The following is a 17977-nucleotide window of genomic DNA, read 5'->3' on the forward strand; positions in this document are numbered from 1 at the left end:
TAAATACTGTGCATATCATGAAAGAAATATCAGAAAGTAAAGAAGGGAAAAAGTATTTTGAGCCTTTTGAGAATCTCGTGTCTCTTAATTTCTGTTAAGCAAATAATATATTTTCTGTATCAATGGTGAGAACTCCAATCTATATAAATATAAGGAACTCAGATTATGAGTTTACAATATTACTGAGAATACTTGGGACAGGAGAGCAAGCACTCTGTTTTTTTTTTAATGCTAGGAATACGCATACTTTTGCTACATGATGTGCAGTAGCTTTCTAAAGGCAGTCAGTCGTGAGATGCTGCACAAAGCAAGCTGCTGAGGAAACACAGATTGTCAATCTGTTTACAGTTACTGAGGCTGGAGAGAGCTGTTTTGTGAAGAAACCTTGTGTTTTCCTGAAGAAGTTGACATGCAGGACCCTACATGACTTGCCCATTAGATATAAACATTTCCTACTGTCACAAAGAAATGAGCATTTTCTCTGGATTTTATAGGCAAGGAGAATTCTTAGGTTCTTTTTCTGTATATCTTTACTAACCTAGTCCTTCAGTTTGGCAAACCAAAAGGAAACAACAGCAACTCACAGCAGAAGAACCTACTGTACTAAGCATTGATACTTCCTCCCCACCCACATAGTACAAATTCCATATTTTACACTCACTGCTAAAGACTCTAGGCAATATAAACCTTTTCTTTCAGTTCTCAAATGGCATATAGAAGGCTTACCTCTACAGAGCGCAGAAAGAGGAGCTATGAGAAAATACCTTCTCCAGTTGCTCTGTTCCATGGGACAATCAGTGAAACTGGATCTTCTTTGAAAGCAGTTATCTAAACTTTCCTTGAAAATTCAATTGATAAATATTCTGTGAAATATTCTTCTGCAGAAAACTTGCCTCAGTGATTTCCAGCTGTCGGTGAATGTAGGTGAATTTAAACATAATGTTCAAATTTAATCTTCCTTAATCTGCATCAGTCCAGCAGTTTTTTTGCCCTATCACTGTTGTCTTTACAGCCAATCTTCTACACACTAGCATATTTTTATTTCTCTTAAAATATTCCTTCCTGTATTATATAAATCCAGCATATTCAAGGTTTGAGTCTATGCTTCCCAAATACTTTATCAGACTTCTTGATTTGGACTCATACCATGTTGTCTTTACCCTGCTGTGATGTTCAGGTCTGGTCATAGTACTGCAGCTGAAATTTAAGCAGTGCCAATAGAGTAGAATTACACGTTACCTGTGCTTTATATGCAGTAATCTTGCAAGTTGAGATGTTACCTGCCTTTCTGGAAAGAGTATTACATTATAAAATAAAATCCCTGAAATCTTTCAAAAAGATCCTCCCAAGACTGACAACTCATTAAGTTCAGCACTGAGACCAATTGTTTGCAGAGTAAATACCATATATAAAAGGAGGGGATAAGATCTTAGAATGATGTACTAAGTTGATACTTTAAAGAGAGTAGGCTTAGGTAAATACTTGTTTCTTCCTCTGAGTTCATTTTTGACCCATTATTCTGAAATAATACTGCAGGATAATAATCACTGGTTCTGTAGGAGAATTGAAAACATGGTTTAACACTTGTGTTACTGAAAGCACAGCACACACTTGCTACAAGTAAAATCTGTTGTTTGTTGTCTGCTTTTATGTTCAGAGCTCTTAGAGTAGGTCAGTGAAGAGGACAGTCTGGTGCAGTAAACAACACTTCCCAATGAATCACTCTTTCATTGTACTGGCTTTTCTTCTCAAATGTTGATTACCAAACATTTCTCCAAAATATCATTTAGTATGCTATTTGAAAATTAGAGAAGAGGCTTGAGATGCAGTTCCTCTCCGTAACTGGCATTTTAGCTAACATAATGTTGATACATGATTTTATACATTACAATGAAGTCAGGAAATTAGTTTTTAGGTCCAGTATTATTATTATTTTCAATTTGCATTTTTCAATTGCAGTCTAAGAATTTATATTAGGTGAACATGCTTCCTGTCTTAGAGGATTTCTCTTAACCATAGGTAATTTTCTTTATGTATGATATTTGCTGCTTAATTTTAGGGCTCTTTCTCAGGATGATCAAGATGATACCCATTTAAAAATAGAGGATATCATTCAGATGGTAAGTTCATCTTGAAATGTAAATATGCCTACAGAGATATAGCATATTTAAGTCATTAAATTGTATCACTTCTTCACCTTTGCAACTCAGGATAGATATACTGTTATTTTATACCATGGATCTGCATTTCAGTTTAAAGAGGGAATTTGGCGCTCATATCAAAGATGGTTCGGTCAGAACTTAACGATTTGATGTTAATGAAAAGCAAAACAAAAAAAAGTGAAAGATGAATGTATTTGAATTTAATAGATGATTATCTACCATCTCAGCAGCCATCAGAACCTTAGTTGTCTTTCACTGATGAGAAATGCCCTCCAAACCTGACAGTCGCCATCATCTTCTAAGTTTTAATACAGCTAAGTGTGTGAGCAATAAAAGGTTCCATGGAAAGTGGCACAGAATGCATAGACTTTAGTTAACTTACATAGATACTCATAACTTAGTATGTGCCTGTTTTCATGTGGGTTTCCAGCCTGATGTTTAACCTCACATTGTTAACAATTTTTAATTAATTCTTATTTCTCTGTCTCAAATAAGTTAATTACAATTCTATACTGAAAATGCATATGAAGTCTTTAATACTGTGCTCTGAAGTACTCTTTTGATACAAAGGGAGATCCTTGCATGTTTTTCTTGTTTTTGCAGTCAGAGTGTCCAAAACCAGAGTGCTTTGAGACTTTGTCAGCCATGGAACTTGCAGAGCAAATAACTCTTTTAGACCACATAGTTTTCAGAAGCATACCCTACGAGTAAGTGTTCTCCCATAACTGACAGAAGTGAGTGCACGGATGAGTTATTAACTGATTCTGGGCACAATAGTTCATGCTACTGACATCCTGGCAAAGAGATTTGCATATATAAGAGAATGAAATCTTTTGATTGTTTCTGTTATTGCTTATGATTCCCCTATTGTTTAATCTTTTTTTGAAAGACTGAGGTTTTCCAATCTGTGCCTGTGAAAAAATCTGTGATGTAAGGTTTTGGGCTAGTGAAAGGTGAGTGTCGTATGGAAGTGCTCAGTCTCTGGGGAGGAGGTGTCAAATCAAGTTTCCTCATACAGCAGTTTACAATTCATATAATCATGTAAACTGATAAGACCAATTTCAAATAGGGTCATAATGCTGAAAAGTTATGGGAAATTTGGAGGATGGCATTAAAACCAGTATATATCTTTATAATACCTACAGCTTTATTTTTTAGCATTAATAATGTAATAATGAAGTGCTGGAACTAGTGTAGGGCTTTGTAGTTATCTTCTAAAAATATGAGGTATACTCAAAATACATTCAGGCTACAGTTATAGACAAAGACTCTGTAATATGTTCATTAATGAAATTTTTGTTTTTGTTTTTTCTTTCCACTCATTATCTAGAGAGTTTCTTGGGCAGGGCTGGATGAAACTGGATAAAAATGAGAGAACACCCTATATTATGAAAACTAGTCAACATTTTAATGATGTAAGTACTTACAAATATGGATTGCCTTCTGGGAACTTTTTTGACACTGCCTGTGACCTCTGGAACAAAAATATCATTTTTACATTTTATAATTTCTTATCTAGCAGTGAGTGAATGCTATAGTCTTCTTCTGATTAACTTTTAAATCAATGCATATAAAGATTCTCCTTTTCACTAATTGCTTCTCAGCATTTCAATAACTATAAAATAGACTAAAACATTTTGAACTACCCTAACCTGTCTTATGGCTTACAGAATAAAATAGTTTTTTTCATAGTGGAAACGTAAAACCAATTCAGTTTAATGAATGCCCTTTGAATCCCCATCTATTTGTTTGTTACCATTTTCTGTGAAGACATTCCAATCAGTGTTACTGCTGTCGGCTTGAGGATACACTGCATTGCATTTCTTACCCTTCTTTTCATATGCTCATTTACATCCACTGTCCTACAACAGTTCAATGTGTACAATAGTTCTCAATATGCTTTTCTGATTTTATTAAGAACTGTAATTTCTGTTTTACATCAGTTATATTTTCTACCTTGTTTGTTAAATAATTGTTTCTAAAGTGATTATATTTAGATGTCCTCTTTCTTAGTTCAGATGAGTGCAGACTCAGATCCAAATCTCTTGTTACAGGTTATAACATCCCTTATACACATTGATATGTTTTCTCTTTCAACTTTCCCACCTTTACATGCCAACAAAACATCCCACAAACACTCCATAACCGTGCATGCAGGTCTTTATCCGATCAGAGTCATGAGCCATTCCTAGCCACGGACTTTTCCTTCAGTCAGGGTCGTCATTACACAGCCATCGTGCAGCTTTGTTTTTCTCTTCTGGAGGTGTCATTGGTTCTCAGTGTTGCTTTCTCATTGCTTGCTCTGCAGTTTCTACTCTGAATAGTCTTTCTTGTATTCCCACAGATGAGTAACCTTGTTGCCTCCCAGATAATGAATTATGCCGATGTCAGCTCCCGGGCTAACTCAATTGAAAAGTGGGTAGCAGTAGCTGATATTTGTCGATGCATGCACAATTATAATGGTGTGTTAGAAATCACATCAGCCTTGAACAGAAGTGCGATCTACAGACTGAAGAAAACTTGGGCTAAAGTTTCCAAACAGGTAAGAAGGATGTCATTACACTTACAATTTCTAGATTGCTCTCATTGGCATGTTGTTCAGAGAGCAATATGTTGTAGGATTCCTCTGATAGATATTTCTGCATTAGCAGTACTCATGACTTTTTTGCTTGAAGCATGAAGTTGTGCTGGTATGTCATGTCAAGGTGTTTTGTATTTAGCGTATCCTCTTTCTGCTGTTATTAATTATCTGTGAGAAAAAATCTAATTTCAGTGGAATTAGCACAACTGCTTTAAATGATTTGGAAGAACCTTAATGAGCAGTGTAAATCTCAGCTTTCTGCTATTAAAAACCATTTTATTATGGTGCTGTAATAGAGTGCAGAGGTCAGTAGGACAGAACCAATCACTTGTAAGTTAGGCAGTATTTGGATAAGGAGTTATTTGCAACCATTTGAAATGTCTCTCTAATGGACATGCAAGAAGTTGGGCTTTTATTCGTACTTTTGCTCCTCAATATGTTCCTGCAGTTATTGAAGAGCAGACAAGCAGCCCAAATAACGAAACCCATTTTCTGACTGTGCTGCATTCTCCAGTCAGCTTACTTTCATACGCATTTTATCTGTGGCTTCTTTCTTTTGATTGAAAATATGATAAAAATCCTCCATTATAAACCCTTGGGTAAGAGTTTACCTTTAAAAAAAAAATTAAATATATGTATGTCTGCGATTTGTAAATGTAAAATGAACAAACACAAAGCCCAAAAGTTAATATTATTGCACTAATCTCTGGTGCTTATTGGAAACATTATCAGTGTGTTTCATCAGCCTCAATAAGAAGGTGACTATTTCTGCCTACAACTTCCTATTAACTGGAATTTCCACTTCAAATATGACACGTTTCTCAGGATTCTCTGTTTTCTCATCTGTACCATAAATAAATAATGAAAACAAAATGTATTTTCATTTGTGGAGTAACCAAGCTGTGGTGATGTCCAATGAAAAATCAGTCTTGTAAGGCAATAATGACTTTTCAAATATACATTCAGCTTTTATCAGAAACTTGATGCAAAACCAGTTTGGTGCAGGCTGTAAGACAGTAGTACATCTTTTACTGTCCCTAGGTTCAGTGAACCCAGCTGTGGAGCCTCAGCAACATGTAAAATCATGCCTCTAATATTGTTGTATACACAGTAAATTGAGATGCTGCTCATTAATGTAACGAACGTGGTTGTTTTCTGAATTTGCAGGTTAAAACTATCGGTATAGATCTATATTCTGTGCATCACTGAAAAGAAAATCTTTAAGGATGCCTAACCTCCTGTTGCAGAAAAGCATTAGGACAACAGTGAAGCTAGATTTGTAGTACCTGTATTGTTACTTCTGAAATTGTGGTGAAGATGCTAAGTGAATTACATCTTCTTAAAAAAGTCTGATACCAGTCTTCTGCATGCAATGGCAATAATGTTTATAATGTGTTCTCCTTCTAGGCAAAAGCACTCATGGACAAGCTTCAGAAGACTGTGTCATCTGAAGGAAGATTTAAAAATCTTAGAGAAACACTCAAAAAGTATGCTTACCTATACAACACAATTATGTTATGTTACAAACAGTGGATAGTGTATGTTACAGATTAAATGGCTTTGATTAAGTTTTTAAAATTAATCAAATATTGGGTTACACTTCTATCTAAAAATCTTCTACATTCTTTTTTTTTTCTATTTTGATATTTTCTTTTTGCTCAATATCCTACAGTCAAGCACTCCGATAGATAAATATGATGTCTGCAGAGAATTACTGAAACAAATTCAACTGTTATTCTGTGCAGAGTTTTACTTATAAACTTTTTTAGTAAGTGTAAAACCAGGTTTATAAATAAATATTCTTATTCAGAAACAAGATTGAAAATTTTATTGCTCCAGATAGTTTAGGGCTGATGAATAAGCTTTAGTCAGATCAAAGACCCTTTACCCCTTCATCTTATCACTGAGTGGCCTGTAGCTGATGCTCAGAGGAACACAGTGCACAGAAGATCGATATTTCCTCTCCTATATCCTTCCATCCCTTTTAGTCTGCTGCTCTGGAAAACAGCCTGTATATTTGTACAGTAGTTCCTGAATTTATAAAACCTATATTTTTACAAGTTCTTTATTTAACAGTAGGCTTTCCAGAACGGAATATTAGAACTACTTTAAATGGTCATGAGTCAAGCAAAGAATTGAACTATTAGAATAATTAGAAATGATAAAAATATATACATTAAGTGTAGCTCCCGTTAAGCTGAACACCTTTCAGTCAGTGTAATGCTTGCCTGTGCAAAATAATCATCCTTATAATACAAAAAATAATCATAATTAAGAGCTTAGCTAAGCGAAGACAGCAGTTTGCCTTCAACAGTACATCCATGGTCCTTTTTTCTCATGCTTCAGAAAACCAGGTTTGCTGCTATTTCTTCTGCGATAAGAATCAGCAACTGTGGAGTAGTGATTGTTGCACCCTGGAAGCAGCATTCACTCTATTCCATTTTTCTGCCACCACGAAGAAAAGCTACTCCCAGTTTTCTAGAGCTGCTATCCTAGTTTTCCAGATCATCCTTCCTGTCTTTTGTTTTCCTGCATTCACTGTTGATCAGGCTTAAAAAAAAAAACTGAAAAAATGCAATGTATTTACACATACACAAAGCTTTATGTATGTCTCCACAGGTGCATGCACACACATGCATATGGATCTTTGGTGGCCCTAGAAATCTTAGTACTGATCCATAAGAACACCATCCACTCAGAACCACATCTCTGTGCACTTTAAGCTTATTTGTGCAATCTGTTTCTGGTATCTCCTGTCAGCTGGGACTGAGAAATGCTTGAAGGTGTTTTCTGATTCCAGAGTACACCAGCCCTTCCTCTTGCTCCATCATAAGGCTAAAAGGCTTCCTGGGTTTAGTTTAAATTAGATGCTTGATGCAGTCCATTCAGTTTTTCACACATGGAGTGAGAATAACTGAAGTGAAGTTAGTTTTAGAGACAAATGTGATCCACTGTATAAAAGTTCTTCAGGTAATAAAGAGATTGCATAAGTTATAAAAGTAATAGTTTATAAATTTATTAAAATGCAAATATACTGATCTTTTTTTTTTCACAGTTGTAACCCACCTGCTGTTCCATACCTTGGAATGTACTTGACAGATCTAGCATTTATTGAGGAAGGAACACCAAATTTCACTGAGGAAGGCCTCGTTAATTTTTCCAAAATGAGAATGGTAATTTTAATTTCTTTACATGCTTTCCCAACAGATGCTTTTTTAAATTTCTTTACATGCTTTCCCAACAGATGCTTAATTGTGAGCTAATTATTGATTTAATTACATCTGCTTTGAACGTAGGACTTAAAAGTATATTTGCATTGTGCATGGTAGATAGCTATTTGAAAGCAATCGTCCCAGTCTTCTATCACCACCTTCTGGTAAACTGAGGATTTGTATGGTGTCAGTTTGTCTCCTGTTTGTTCACTGAGAAGTTGGAGACAGAAAAGCAATTGCCTTAAGCCTGTGAAGGAGCAGCAAAAGGAGCAACATAATTAAATGAGAAGATCAAAGTGTTTCATCAGAAAATAGTGCTCATAGTTTTTTTTCCAAGTTAGCTAGGATCTGTTTAAAAAAGCATTATGATGTTGATTCTCTCCAACTGTTATTTTATAAAGCTCCTTGGAGAGAAGCATGGAAACTTCTCTGTTAATCTCAACTTAATGTTCATGTAATGACTACAGTCTGTAGCGGTAACTCGAGGCAAAGATAAAGGAGGTAATCAGTGTACAGTTACCAGTATACACAGAGGGGAGAGAAGGTGGATCACTTGAGACTGACTTTACAATAAATGGTAAATTTAGGGAAGCTAAATCCTTGGAAACCATTAGGAGATTTTCTCTGCACTTTTTTTCTTGTTCCCCAGGTAGTTAAAAAATTTCGAAAACAAAAACAAAAACATTATGTGCCTAACTGAAGTCAAAATGAAGTTGTACTCACTAGATTTATGTATTCTTTTGAAAGATCTCACACATTATCAGGGAAATACGACAATTCCAGCAGACCTCCTACCGCATAGAACATCAGCAGAAGGTAAGGCACTGTTACCTAACAGTGAAACTAAAGCAGTGGTAGAAATCGGCTGTAAGACACTGCTGTTGTTGTAAGCCAAAATGAATATTTTCTGCTGCCACAAACAGGAGAGGACAGACAAATATGGACAAATACTGTGGGTTTGTGATCTCTTGCTTCCTTAGCACTGTTTGTAGAGGCAAGTTTTTCACCATCCTGTGAGAGCTCCCTTGTGATTACAGCCAACATAGTTTTGGAGTACAGGGGAATGGGTTCAAAGAGACGTGTGATCTTAATGCCTGGTTAGAACCTAATTCCCCACAGAATCCCAGAATACTGGGATTAAAGGATAAGAAATGGCACAAGCATCCACTGATGCTGTGTCCATCCTAAAGTTCTTTTCCTCTTGTCATTTATGGGACCTATGAAAAGTTGTCCAAAGTCAACCTGTGTCTCCAGAGAAAAGACACCAGAAAATCGCCATGAGCCTTGGTAACCTGGCTAAGGATTTAGTCCTGAGACATTGTACTTGATTCATAGAGCACTGGTGGTACAGCTTTACACCATTACAATGAGATGTTGTGTTTCTCTGAGTTCAGCTATGTTTTCTGCATTTCAGGTCACTCACTACTTACTTGACAAGACACTCATCATAGATGAAGATACTTTGTATGAGCTTTCCCTAAAGCTTGAACCCAGACTCCCTGCCTGAAGATCCAGCTTTGTCTCAAAGTCTACAGAATGCTTTAATACAATGAACAAAATTATGCATGCCCGGTCCTAAAGACAGCAAGGGAAATAGTGAGAAGAATGCAAGCTCTCTTTTCCAGTAAGAGATACTGAACCTCACAGCATTTCCCTCTCAGGCAACAAAAATTTGCTGTTGGACATGGAAGACAAAGATGCTTTCATCTCTGCATTAAGTGATTGCTATTTTGCAAAGACAGTGTTTCACAGTAAGATGTGTGCATTTAGTGGAAAATAAGAGGCTTTCCTGTGAAAGATAACTCATTCTAGCTATCTTAATGTTGACAAATTTAAACAGTGGTAATATACCCAGTTACATGAGGCAGATGAGCAAAATGAGATGGCTCTGATGTGGTCTGTGTTGATGGCTGACAGTGCAGTCACTGAGGAAGTAATGGTACTGGTGTCCTCCTGTGACTTTAAATTAATTGAAAAAAAACAGGAATTTAACAGTCATCTCCTAGCCTGGAGTGACTCTAAGTAGCATCTAGTATCTCTCTCCCTATCCACAGTTGTTCTAAATGTTTGTTTAATGATATCCTTTATAGAATGTTACCTTTGTTTCCTATAAATGTCTTATCAGCCTTTTCTAAGGTAACTGATTTTACATATAAATAAATTGTAAATATTTTTTCATTAATATTCTATGAGAATATTTTCAGCATGGAAAGTAAATAAACTAGCTGAATAGTTGTACACAGTTGCCAACCTTGCAGGCTTCAGCTGGGAAGTACAAGGTTAGGAGCTATACCTGAGACTCGAGAGATCTGGACCTGCAGTGAACGGGGATGGTTAGTCGTGTTGCAATGCAGTCCTGAAAAGGCACTTTATTTTTTCTGCACCTTCTGCAATTTCTGCGGCAAGTCAGGCAACAGAGCACTTTCTGGACACACTGTGGAGAGAAGAATATACATGGTCTGTCAATAAGTAGTGACTATTAGAAGTTGGATGGCTGTTTTGCTTGGAAATGTCTGGTTTTTGTTCAGTCACTGAGTGCTGACTCTGCTCTAAAATCATTCATATCAGCGGCAAACTTGGAATGGAGCAAACACGTACTACACATTTTTATTTGAAGTAGTGATTGTCATTTGTGTAGGGGCACATGTTTCAAGGAAATTTAACAGATGGTAACTGTTTTTAAAGCCTGTGCTTTTGTGATATGTACCAGGTAGACAGATGTCATTTCTACAGATAGTTGCTACTTCCTAAAATTTTCTGATCATAAGTGGCCTGTTGTAGCTGCATGGCAAGTGAGCTCAAATGCATGCTGTAAAGTACATCAAAATACAAAGTGCTGGTATTAGCATTGTTGAATAACTTGGCTGGAAAAGTGTCCTTTTCCAATGATGTTCAGCCAGTTGAAGAAATAGGGCTATATCACTGTATACCTCCCTTAAATCCTCTCAGGGAGATAAATGTTTAAAATGGATTGTGACCTAGGCCTATTTGATCTGACAGTTCTCACTACAGTCATGATGCTTCTGAATGATTGCAATGAAAAATGGATCTGCCTGGCTTGTGTGCTTTGTCTTTAATTGCACTTTAATTATATTGTTGGTCCAGCCGAGAACCGCACAGTAAATTCATTCATTCTACACAAGTGTAAATGCAAGCATTTATAAATGTACCTTAGCAACTGTAAAATTAGTAAAGGGTCTTCATCTCAAGGACCACCTCTTTGTAAATAACTGCATGTAATACTGGGAAGTTCCTCAATTAGAAAAGCAGACAGCGACAAAAAAGGAAATTCCAGAAACATCTGAAGTATTTCTGATGATTGCTGTAGAAATGAACGTGGAAGATATTATTTATAGAAGCTTTTAATTATCAAAACTGTGCTTATTCTTTTCATTAATTGCTGACAAAAAAGCTGGTCACATCCCAGTGCATGGTAGAATGAAAAGCATGTATTGTTTGGACAACAAAACCAGCTTTTTGTTTATTCTCTGTACAAAAACAGATACTATCTGTTATTTTTGTTAAAGATTTCAAGGTCAAAAAGAAGTGGGGGGAAAGTGGTCAAAAAAATATGATTTCTTAATTTGGTTTTGTTGTTTCTCTGTTAACATGGAAAATATGTAACAGCTGTCAGCGTGGCTTGGCATCTCTTGTTGTTTGCTGTGAACTGCTGCTTTATCTTCCTGTATCCCTCTATACCAAATTTCCTCGATGTTTTTAGGGTTACAGGGTATAGTTCTTTGTCTTATTTTGTTCAGTTTGTTGTTCTGTACTTTTGGTACATGTATTGGTTCTTCAGACTTTGAGAACACTGAATATGTTTTAATGCTTGCTGTACATAGAGGTGGTGCTGTGCTAGTGCTCCAGTGTTAAACATGGACATAGGCTAGGAAGATGAAGGATTAAAGATGTTTATTTTGATGGTGCTAAGCATCTGGTATCTTTAAGTCAAGTCAACCACAGTGTGGTTGTTCAGCCCCTCTGGAAAGGGATGTACTACTTACATGCCAAAATTTACCCCTTGGTCTGTGGCAGGATTTAGACTGGCATCACTGGAGTAATTTGGTAAATATTATGGTCAGAGCAGTGTTTGATTCAATGATAAACAATTTAACAATGGTTTTGGATGTGGATTCAATGTGTTCATTAAAACAGAAGAGGTGGCTGCTCAAAGAATTGATCAAATATTTTGACATCCATAATCCTAGCCAGTATTTGCAATCCCAAATCTGAGCTGGAAAAAGCTGTTGTGAAGAAGTCCTATGCAGTAAGTGCAGAGTGATGCATTTTGCCCCTCACTCAGGTAGTATTTGCATTTCAAATGTAAGCAGCCTGAGTGCCTCTGCTACAGTACTGCTGCAGCGCTTGAGCTATGGCTGTAGTTAGTAGGCAACCTGCTTTATGTGAAGCTTTGCTCAGTACACCCACCTAACCAGCTAGTGCAGTGATCTGTCTCTCTGTACTGCACAGGTGTGCAGTTGTGCAGTTCCTTACTACCAGTTTCTCTCTGCCGCTCCACCACAGACGTATAATGTAGTGTATTGAGATGCAAATCCTATTCGTCAGATACCCCCTGTTTGCCACTGGTGTTTCAGGGAGGATGTTTCCAAGTGAGGATTTTGGCATTCAGACCTTGCTGTCTTTTAGGATCTCGTCCACTGTACTTTTATGCCGTGCAAGCAGTGCGGACTTACTCATTTTTGCAAATGGAGCTGAAAAAGCCCATACGATTTAGGATTTGTGAGAAAGAGAAGGGCTGAAGTACCTCTCTACTTGCCTTTGTTAGCTCCTCAGTGCTGCTGCACCAGTGAGACGCAACAGCAGTTCTTTCATTGCGGGGGGTTGCTCTCTTCATTGCTCTCTGGACAAAAATGCCTCAGGGTGTATGGGCTGGCTAGCTGCAAAGGGGATAGCATATTTCACCCACTTTTCTCAGTGGGCACATCTGCCAGCAAAGTCCAGGAGAGTTCTGCAGTAACTTTTACTGCACAAGTAGCATCCCAGAGTCAGCCTGCAGTCAGCTGGGAACCTGGGCAGGAGCACAGGCACTGCCCCTGTGTGTGACAGACATGTCTCACAACGGTGGGGCCTAGAAATGCCTTCACCCCAGCCTTCACTCCCTGCCTGCTCACTCCCCTTCCCCACTCAGCTCTCCAGTGTTGTTCATGGCGCTTCATACCAGCCAGTGGATGGAGGCCGTGATCCGTCATCATGTGGAAGCAAAGTGAATCTGTTGAATTTACAGTTGCAGTGATTGTGTCCTGTCCCTTTCTTTCTGCTAGTCCTGTAACAAGCAAACATGCTGCTTAGGAGCGACAGATTCAGCCAGGACTGATAACTGTCTAAAAGCAAGAAAGAAATCTCTGCCCTCTTTCCGCTTTCCTAGTTCTTGCTGCTGGTTGTTATTCTGTAGGGTAAAAAGAAACTTCTTATTTAAAAGTATTTATTAAATTTAGTCATGTTGATTTTGATTTCGGGACATGTTCATTATCCCCAGTTTTCCTTAATTACTATTATTTATTTTAAGGGATTTTTAAAACATTGTTTTATTTGTATGGAAATTCAGTCTTTATTCCTTTCACTCTTAGCAACAACATTAAGCTTAGATATATAATTTAAAATTCTCGCTAATAGAGATATTTTTACCCAGTCATAATTGCTTTTCATTAAGGGCAAAATCCTTCAGACCTCATTCTGACATTACGTTAGGCTTCACTGAGAGCTTTTCTTAACTAAGTTTTTGGGGATCTGGCTCTCAGCTATTGCCTGTTAACAGTTTTTGCCTCCAAAGGTCAAAAGTCTCTGTAGTTTGCTTTATGTCTAATATTCTGCTTACTTACGGTGGTTTTGTGGTACCTTTACTTTTGCAATTGTCTCTGAATTTCTGTTCTCTAGGTGAATAGATGTATGTTTATTTGACAGATGTACCTATATCTAACTGCTTGGTGCACATCCAGATGTTTTTGCATGTATTGTAACTTATCTTTTACTGGAGGTTATTGCTTTGTATTGTTAGTAAGGCATATCAGGCAGGGTGTTGTGCCTGTGTGCTGATTAAACTTTTTTTTTTCCTGAGTTTGAGGAGTACTTACTGGCTTCTGTTTTTTTTTTACCCCTGGTGGTGAAAAGTGGGAACTTAAACACACCACGTCTGAATTCTGGGTCTTTCAGGCAAACAGAAGATGAGAAGGGTCAGCCCATTAATAAGGAGAAAGTCAGAGAAAAATCTGGGTGTTCGACTTTGAATTTGACCTTCTCCATTTTATTCTTTCTTTGTTTATGTTGCATTGCAAATGCTGTGGGCACAATGGGGATGAAAGCTGATTTTTAACTTGGAGCAAAGAATGAAACCAATTTCAGACACGCTGATCCATTGTGATGTGTAGGGGCAAAGTGACTAAATTAGATCTGGAGCAGATTAAACAGGACCAGCTGCACAGCTCATTCTCCTTCAGCTGAGGAAAACCTGTGTACTTCTACACCTCCATTCTGTTTGTACTCCTGCAGATAATTAGAAGGTGCTAGAGTTTAAATAGCATTTCAGACTTCCTAGTTCAATAGAATGTTTTTTGAAACAAGAAACAATTAGTTATTTAAATAGAAAATAGCATTGTCCCTAACATCTTCCTCTTGTTGCTGTGTTGTTGACCTTTTGACTAAATATCCTAAGCCTTTTCTTGGCTCCTGTACTGCTCTGGACTTAAAGGTCATATAGCCACATACTCAATACACGTTAAGAGAAAACATTCTAGGTTTGGAAGTAAGGTTTGTTTTCCTTTGTTGAATTAAATTGGATGAAAAGATACCTATTAAATCTGTTTCAAGAAATAAAGTAATTTAAACACATAAATAGGGCACAAAGTGGTGTATTCAAATCAGAATCCATTTGGTGTTCTGTAACCCTGCAATCACTTTTTTTGCAATCTTTTTATATTCTCATTGTTTTACGTGAGGACTGGAACTGACCTGAAAGGGCAGCTTACTCTTGAAGATGTCAGATGTTTTCATTCAAGAAAAAAAACTTAACCTGACAAGCAGCTCTTTTAAAATATCCTGGCTTTTGCAAGATCATTTTCATTTCAAGTTGTTTTCCCTTCAATTTTAACTGTTTCATTAAGCTTATTTTGACAAGTTGGCTGGTTTTATATTTTTCTCTTACTGCCATAATCACAGATCTGTGAATGAGATTGCAGTATTCCACTTCTTAGTATGTCACAGGAAAGCAACCACTAAATATTCTCCAAAGTGGTAGACTCAGTGTAATAGTCAGAGAATCCGACAGCATACTGCCTTTTTAATCTTGAGAATGAAGAAAGAGAGGAAAGCTGTCAGATGCCATTTGAAATGTCAGCTCTGAAAAGAAAAACCTGAGTTTGGTATTGATTGAGGAAAGGTAACGAACAAGAATCATGAAGACTGAGCTTACCTTGAGAGCTGAGTTTGAATATTCTGATCCAGAATTTGTGTATTCTTGAAGAAATAAAATTCGGGAAGAGCTTGAAATCTCAATGAGCACTGAAACAAGCCATGATGTTCGTTTCAGTTTCTGTCTGCCTGAGCCAAGCCTGCATACTTGCCTTGCTAAGTGTTCTAGCAGAAGCTATTTTAAATTTGTTTTCCCACTGGAAGCAACTCCTCTGTGTAAGCTTCAGACCAGGCACTGGTCTGCCATAGTTGCACACAAGCTGTGCACATGGCTGCATGTTGGAAACTAGGCAGCAATGCTGTTACTAAAGACATACTGTCTCTCACTGCCCTTCCTGGAAGCTACTCACTTATTCAGATTGGGAACCAGTTTGATTTTACCTTTCTAGGTCCTGAGTGTGTTTCGCATAAGTGAAAACTAATAACTGTTCCAGACAAAAAGAATTCACAAAGTCCTAACTGTCTTTTTCATGCTCTTATAAATCTAAATATTTTATTTATTCTTGTTGTGAAAGTTTCATTTCTGATTGGCCATGCAGTTGAAAAGAGGACACTTCTTCCCTCACTACGCCTGCTGGAATTGCCATAATGAAAAGTATTGAATCAATATGGTGGAAAGATAAAGGTGCCCAGACTTTAACATATTTGAATATGTTGGCTGCGCTTCTCTGTAGAATTCCCTCACAATCTCAGAATTGATTAATTTTTCCATTTCTTTATTGGTAATTGGCATAATTAATCATTTTAAAGTAAATGCAGCATTTTGCTGTATTGTTTTATGAGGAGAATAAGAATCTCCCTTTGAATATTACAGACTCAAATCCTTAGTTAAGGTGTCTTGTGAAATGAAATAAATGGTTTCCATCACTGTCACCAGCTGGCCATGCAGGAGTGACAGGAGAAAGAGAGTTAAGTATCATTCTCCGGGATGGGGATGAGAGAATGCAATATCAGGATTCCCTCTTGCAGAGCAGCTACATTTGTTCTCAACCTGTTCTCTTGAGAGAGGGGGAAAAAATAAAAATTTTAAAAAACATTTCAGTGTAATACAACTTTTTTTTAAGTGAGACAAAATCTCCACAAAAATATTGTTTAAGAGCAATTTTCAAAGGGCTGAAATCGTCTGAAATTAAATGGCCGCCCCTTTCACACATGAATCTACACTAGACTATTTCTACCTTCAGTCTTCCTGCTCGGGTCCAAAAACATGCCTTGTGGAGCTCTGCAGTGCGCTCTGGCAGAAAATAGCACGATCAATTTTTAGACAGTCACGAAGGCCCCATGATTCTCTTGTAAGGATTATGAATATTCCTACTTTCCCGTAGGGTCAGGCTCGTTTCTAGAAAAGTCCTTTCTCCTCTCTTAGACCAAAAAGCACTTTGCTAATTATAGAGAACCTTTCGTATAGAATGTGGTGGATGTCCTGTCGAGAGCAACTTTAATAACTTAAAATAACTGGGGTTATTTTTAAATGGTTGGCTGGATCCAGCTCAACTTTTTATTTAGCAGACATGTATTAGCACTTAAAAGTAAGCTGAGCAGCCACAGCTGTAGGAGGACTACTCTGTGCCTACTTGAGCACCTGGTCAGTGGAAAATTTTTGCCCCTGCTTAGCGCCAAGTACTTGCTTAAATGGCAATCAACTTCAATGAGATATAACTGGTTTTTTGTTTGTTTTTTGTCAGCTCAAAACAGAATGCTTTTCTGTCTGAGATCTCAGTAATTTGCATATGCAATTTGCATAATGAACTTCCACAATCTAAATAAGATCTCTGGTAATCATTTGGTACACAAGAATATTTCTTCCCAAGAAGGCATGCTTCACTGTGTTGGCATATGACTGCCTTAAGAATCTGAAGAATTAAAGACCCACTGAAGCTGAAAACCAGTGATTTTCATTGCACTAGGGCAAGCTGACTTTTAGCTTTTGACGATGGTGTGAGGAGTGGCTCTTTGCAGCTGCGTGATGCCAGCACTCTGATTCCAGCAGTAGGAGAGCTAATAATGACAGGTGTCCTTGCAAGCTCTTCACCACAAATTTAGCATCCTATAATTCCTTACTCAGCACCTGTAATAAGCAACTACAGCTAGACTTACAATTTCTGTCATAGTTGCTTTGATAACTCTATTTCCCACAAGTGTGAAAATCTGACTTTAAAGAAATTTTCTTTCAAACAAATGTGCTAATCAGGAATGCCTTCCCATAAAACAAAATTACCTTTTTGTCATCTGTATGGGTAGATTCTCTGCTCAACAGCTTCCACACACACAAAAAAAAACTTAAATGGGGCACAGATTACATCTAAATTTCGGCTGAACTCTCTGCACAGGGACAGGTAGCATTAAAATGAATAGCAATAGAATTAACACCCACCTACTACTAACTCACCAGCACAAGCACAGAAACCAAGACAGCATCTTAAATGAGAGGTTTCAGATAAATACTGAGATTAGATAGAGATGAATTGAGAGCATTATTTATGGATGGTTCTTAGCATTCCAATTGTTTCTGTAGCTGAGTTCCTCAGAAAACAGCTCAAGGGACTGAGCTATTTCTCAAGTACTGAGTGAAACTTCAGAAACGGCAAGGGAACCTG

General features: G+C 37.3%; 1 protein-coding gene across 4 annotated transcripts in view; it reads left to right on the plus strand.

The window, feature by feature from the left end:
* Positions 1-14036, plus strand: part of RASGRF2 (Ras protein specific guanine nucleotide releasing factor 2) — a 124021-nt gene extending 109985 nt beyond the window's left edge. For all 4 annotated transcript variants that reach the window (XM_052700508.1, XM_052700510.1, XM_052700511.1 and 1 more), the window contains exons 20-27: positions 2060-2120; positions 2766-2869; positions 3493-3577; positions 4507-4704; positions 6151-6230; positions 7799-7916; positions 8703-8771; positions 9370-14036. In XM_052700508.1, the coding sequence (XP_052556468.1) occupies positions 2060-2120; positions 2766-2869; positions 3493-3577; positions 4507-4704; positions 6151-6230; positions 7799-7916; positions 8703-8771; positions 9370-9462 (808 nt within the window). In that variant the 3' untranslated portion in view covers positions 9463-14036. The remainder of the gene's footprint in view (positions 1-2059; positions 2121-2765; positions 2870-3492; positions 3578-4506; positions 4705-6150; positions 6231-7798; positions 7917-8702; positions 8772-9369) is intronic.
* The last annotated feature ends 3941 nt before the right edge of the window (positions 14037-17977 follow it).

This window comes from Tympanuchus pallidicinctus, unplaced genomic scaffold, assembly GCF_026119805.1.
Source record: "Tympanuchus pallidicinctus isolate F22 unplaced genomic scaffold, pur_lepc_1.0 scaffold4, whole genome shotgun sequence".
NCBI lineage: Eukaryota > Metazoa > Chordata > Aves > Galliformes > Phasianidae > Tympanuchus > Tympanuchus pallidicinctus.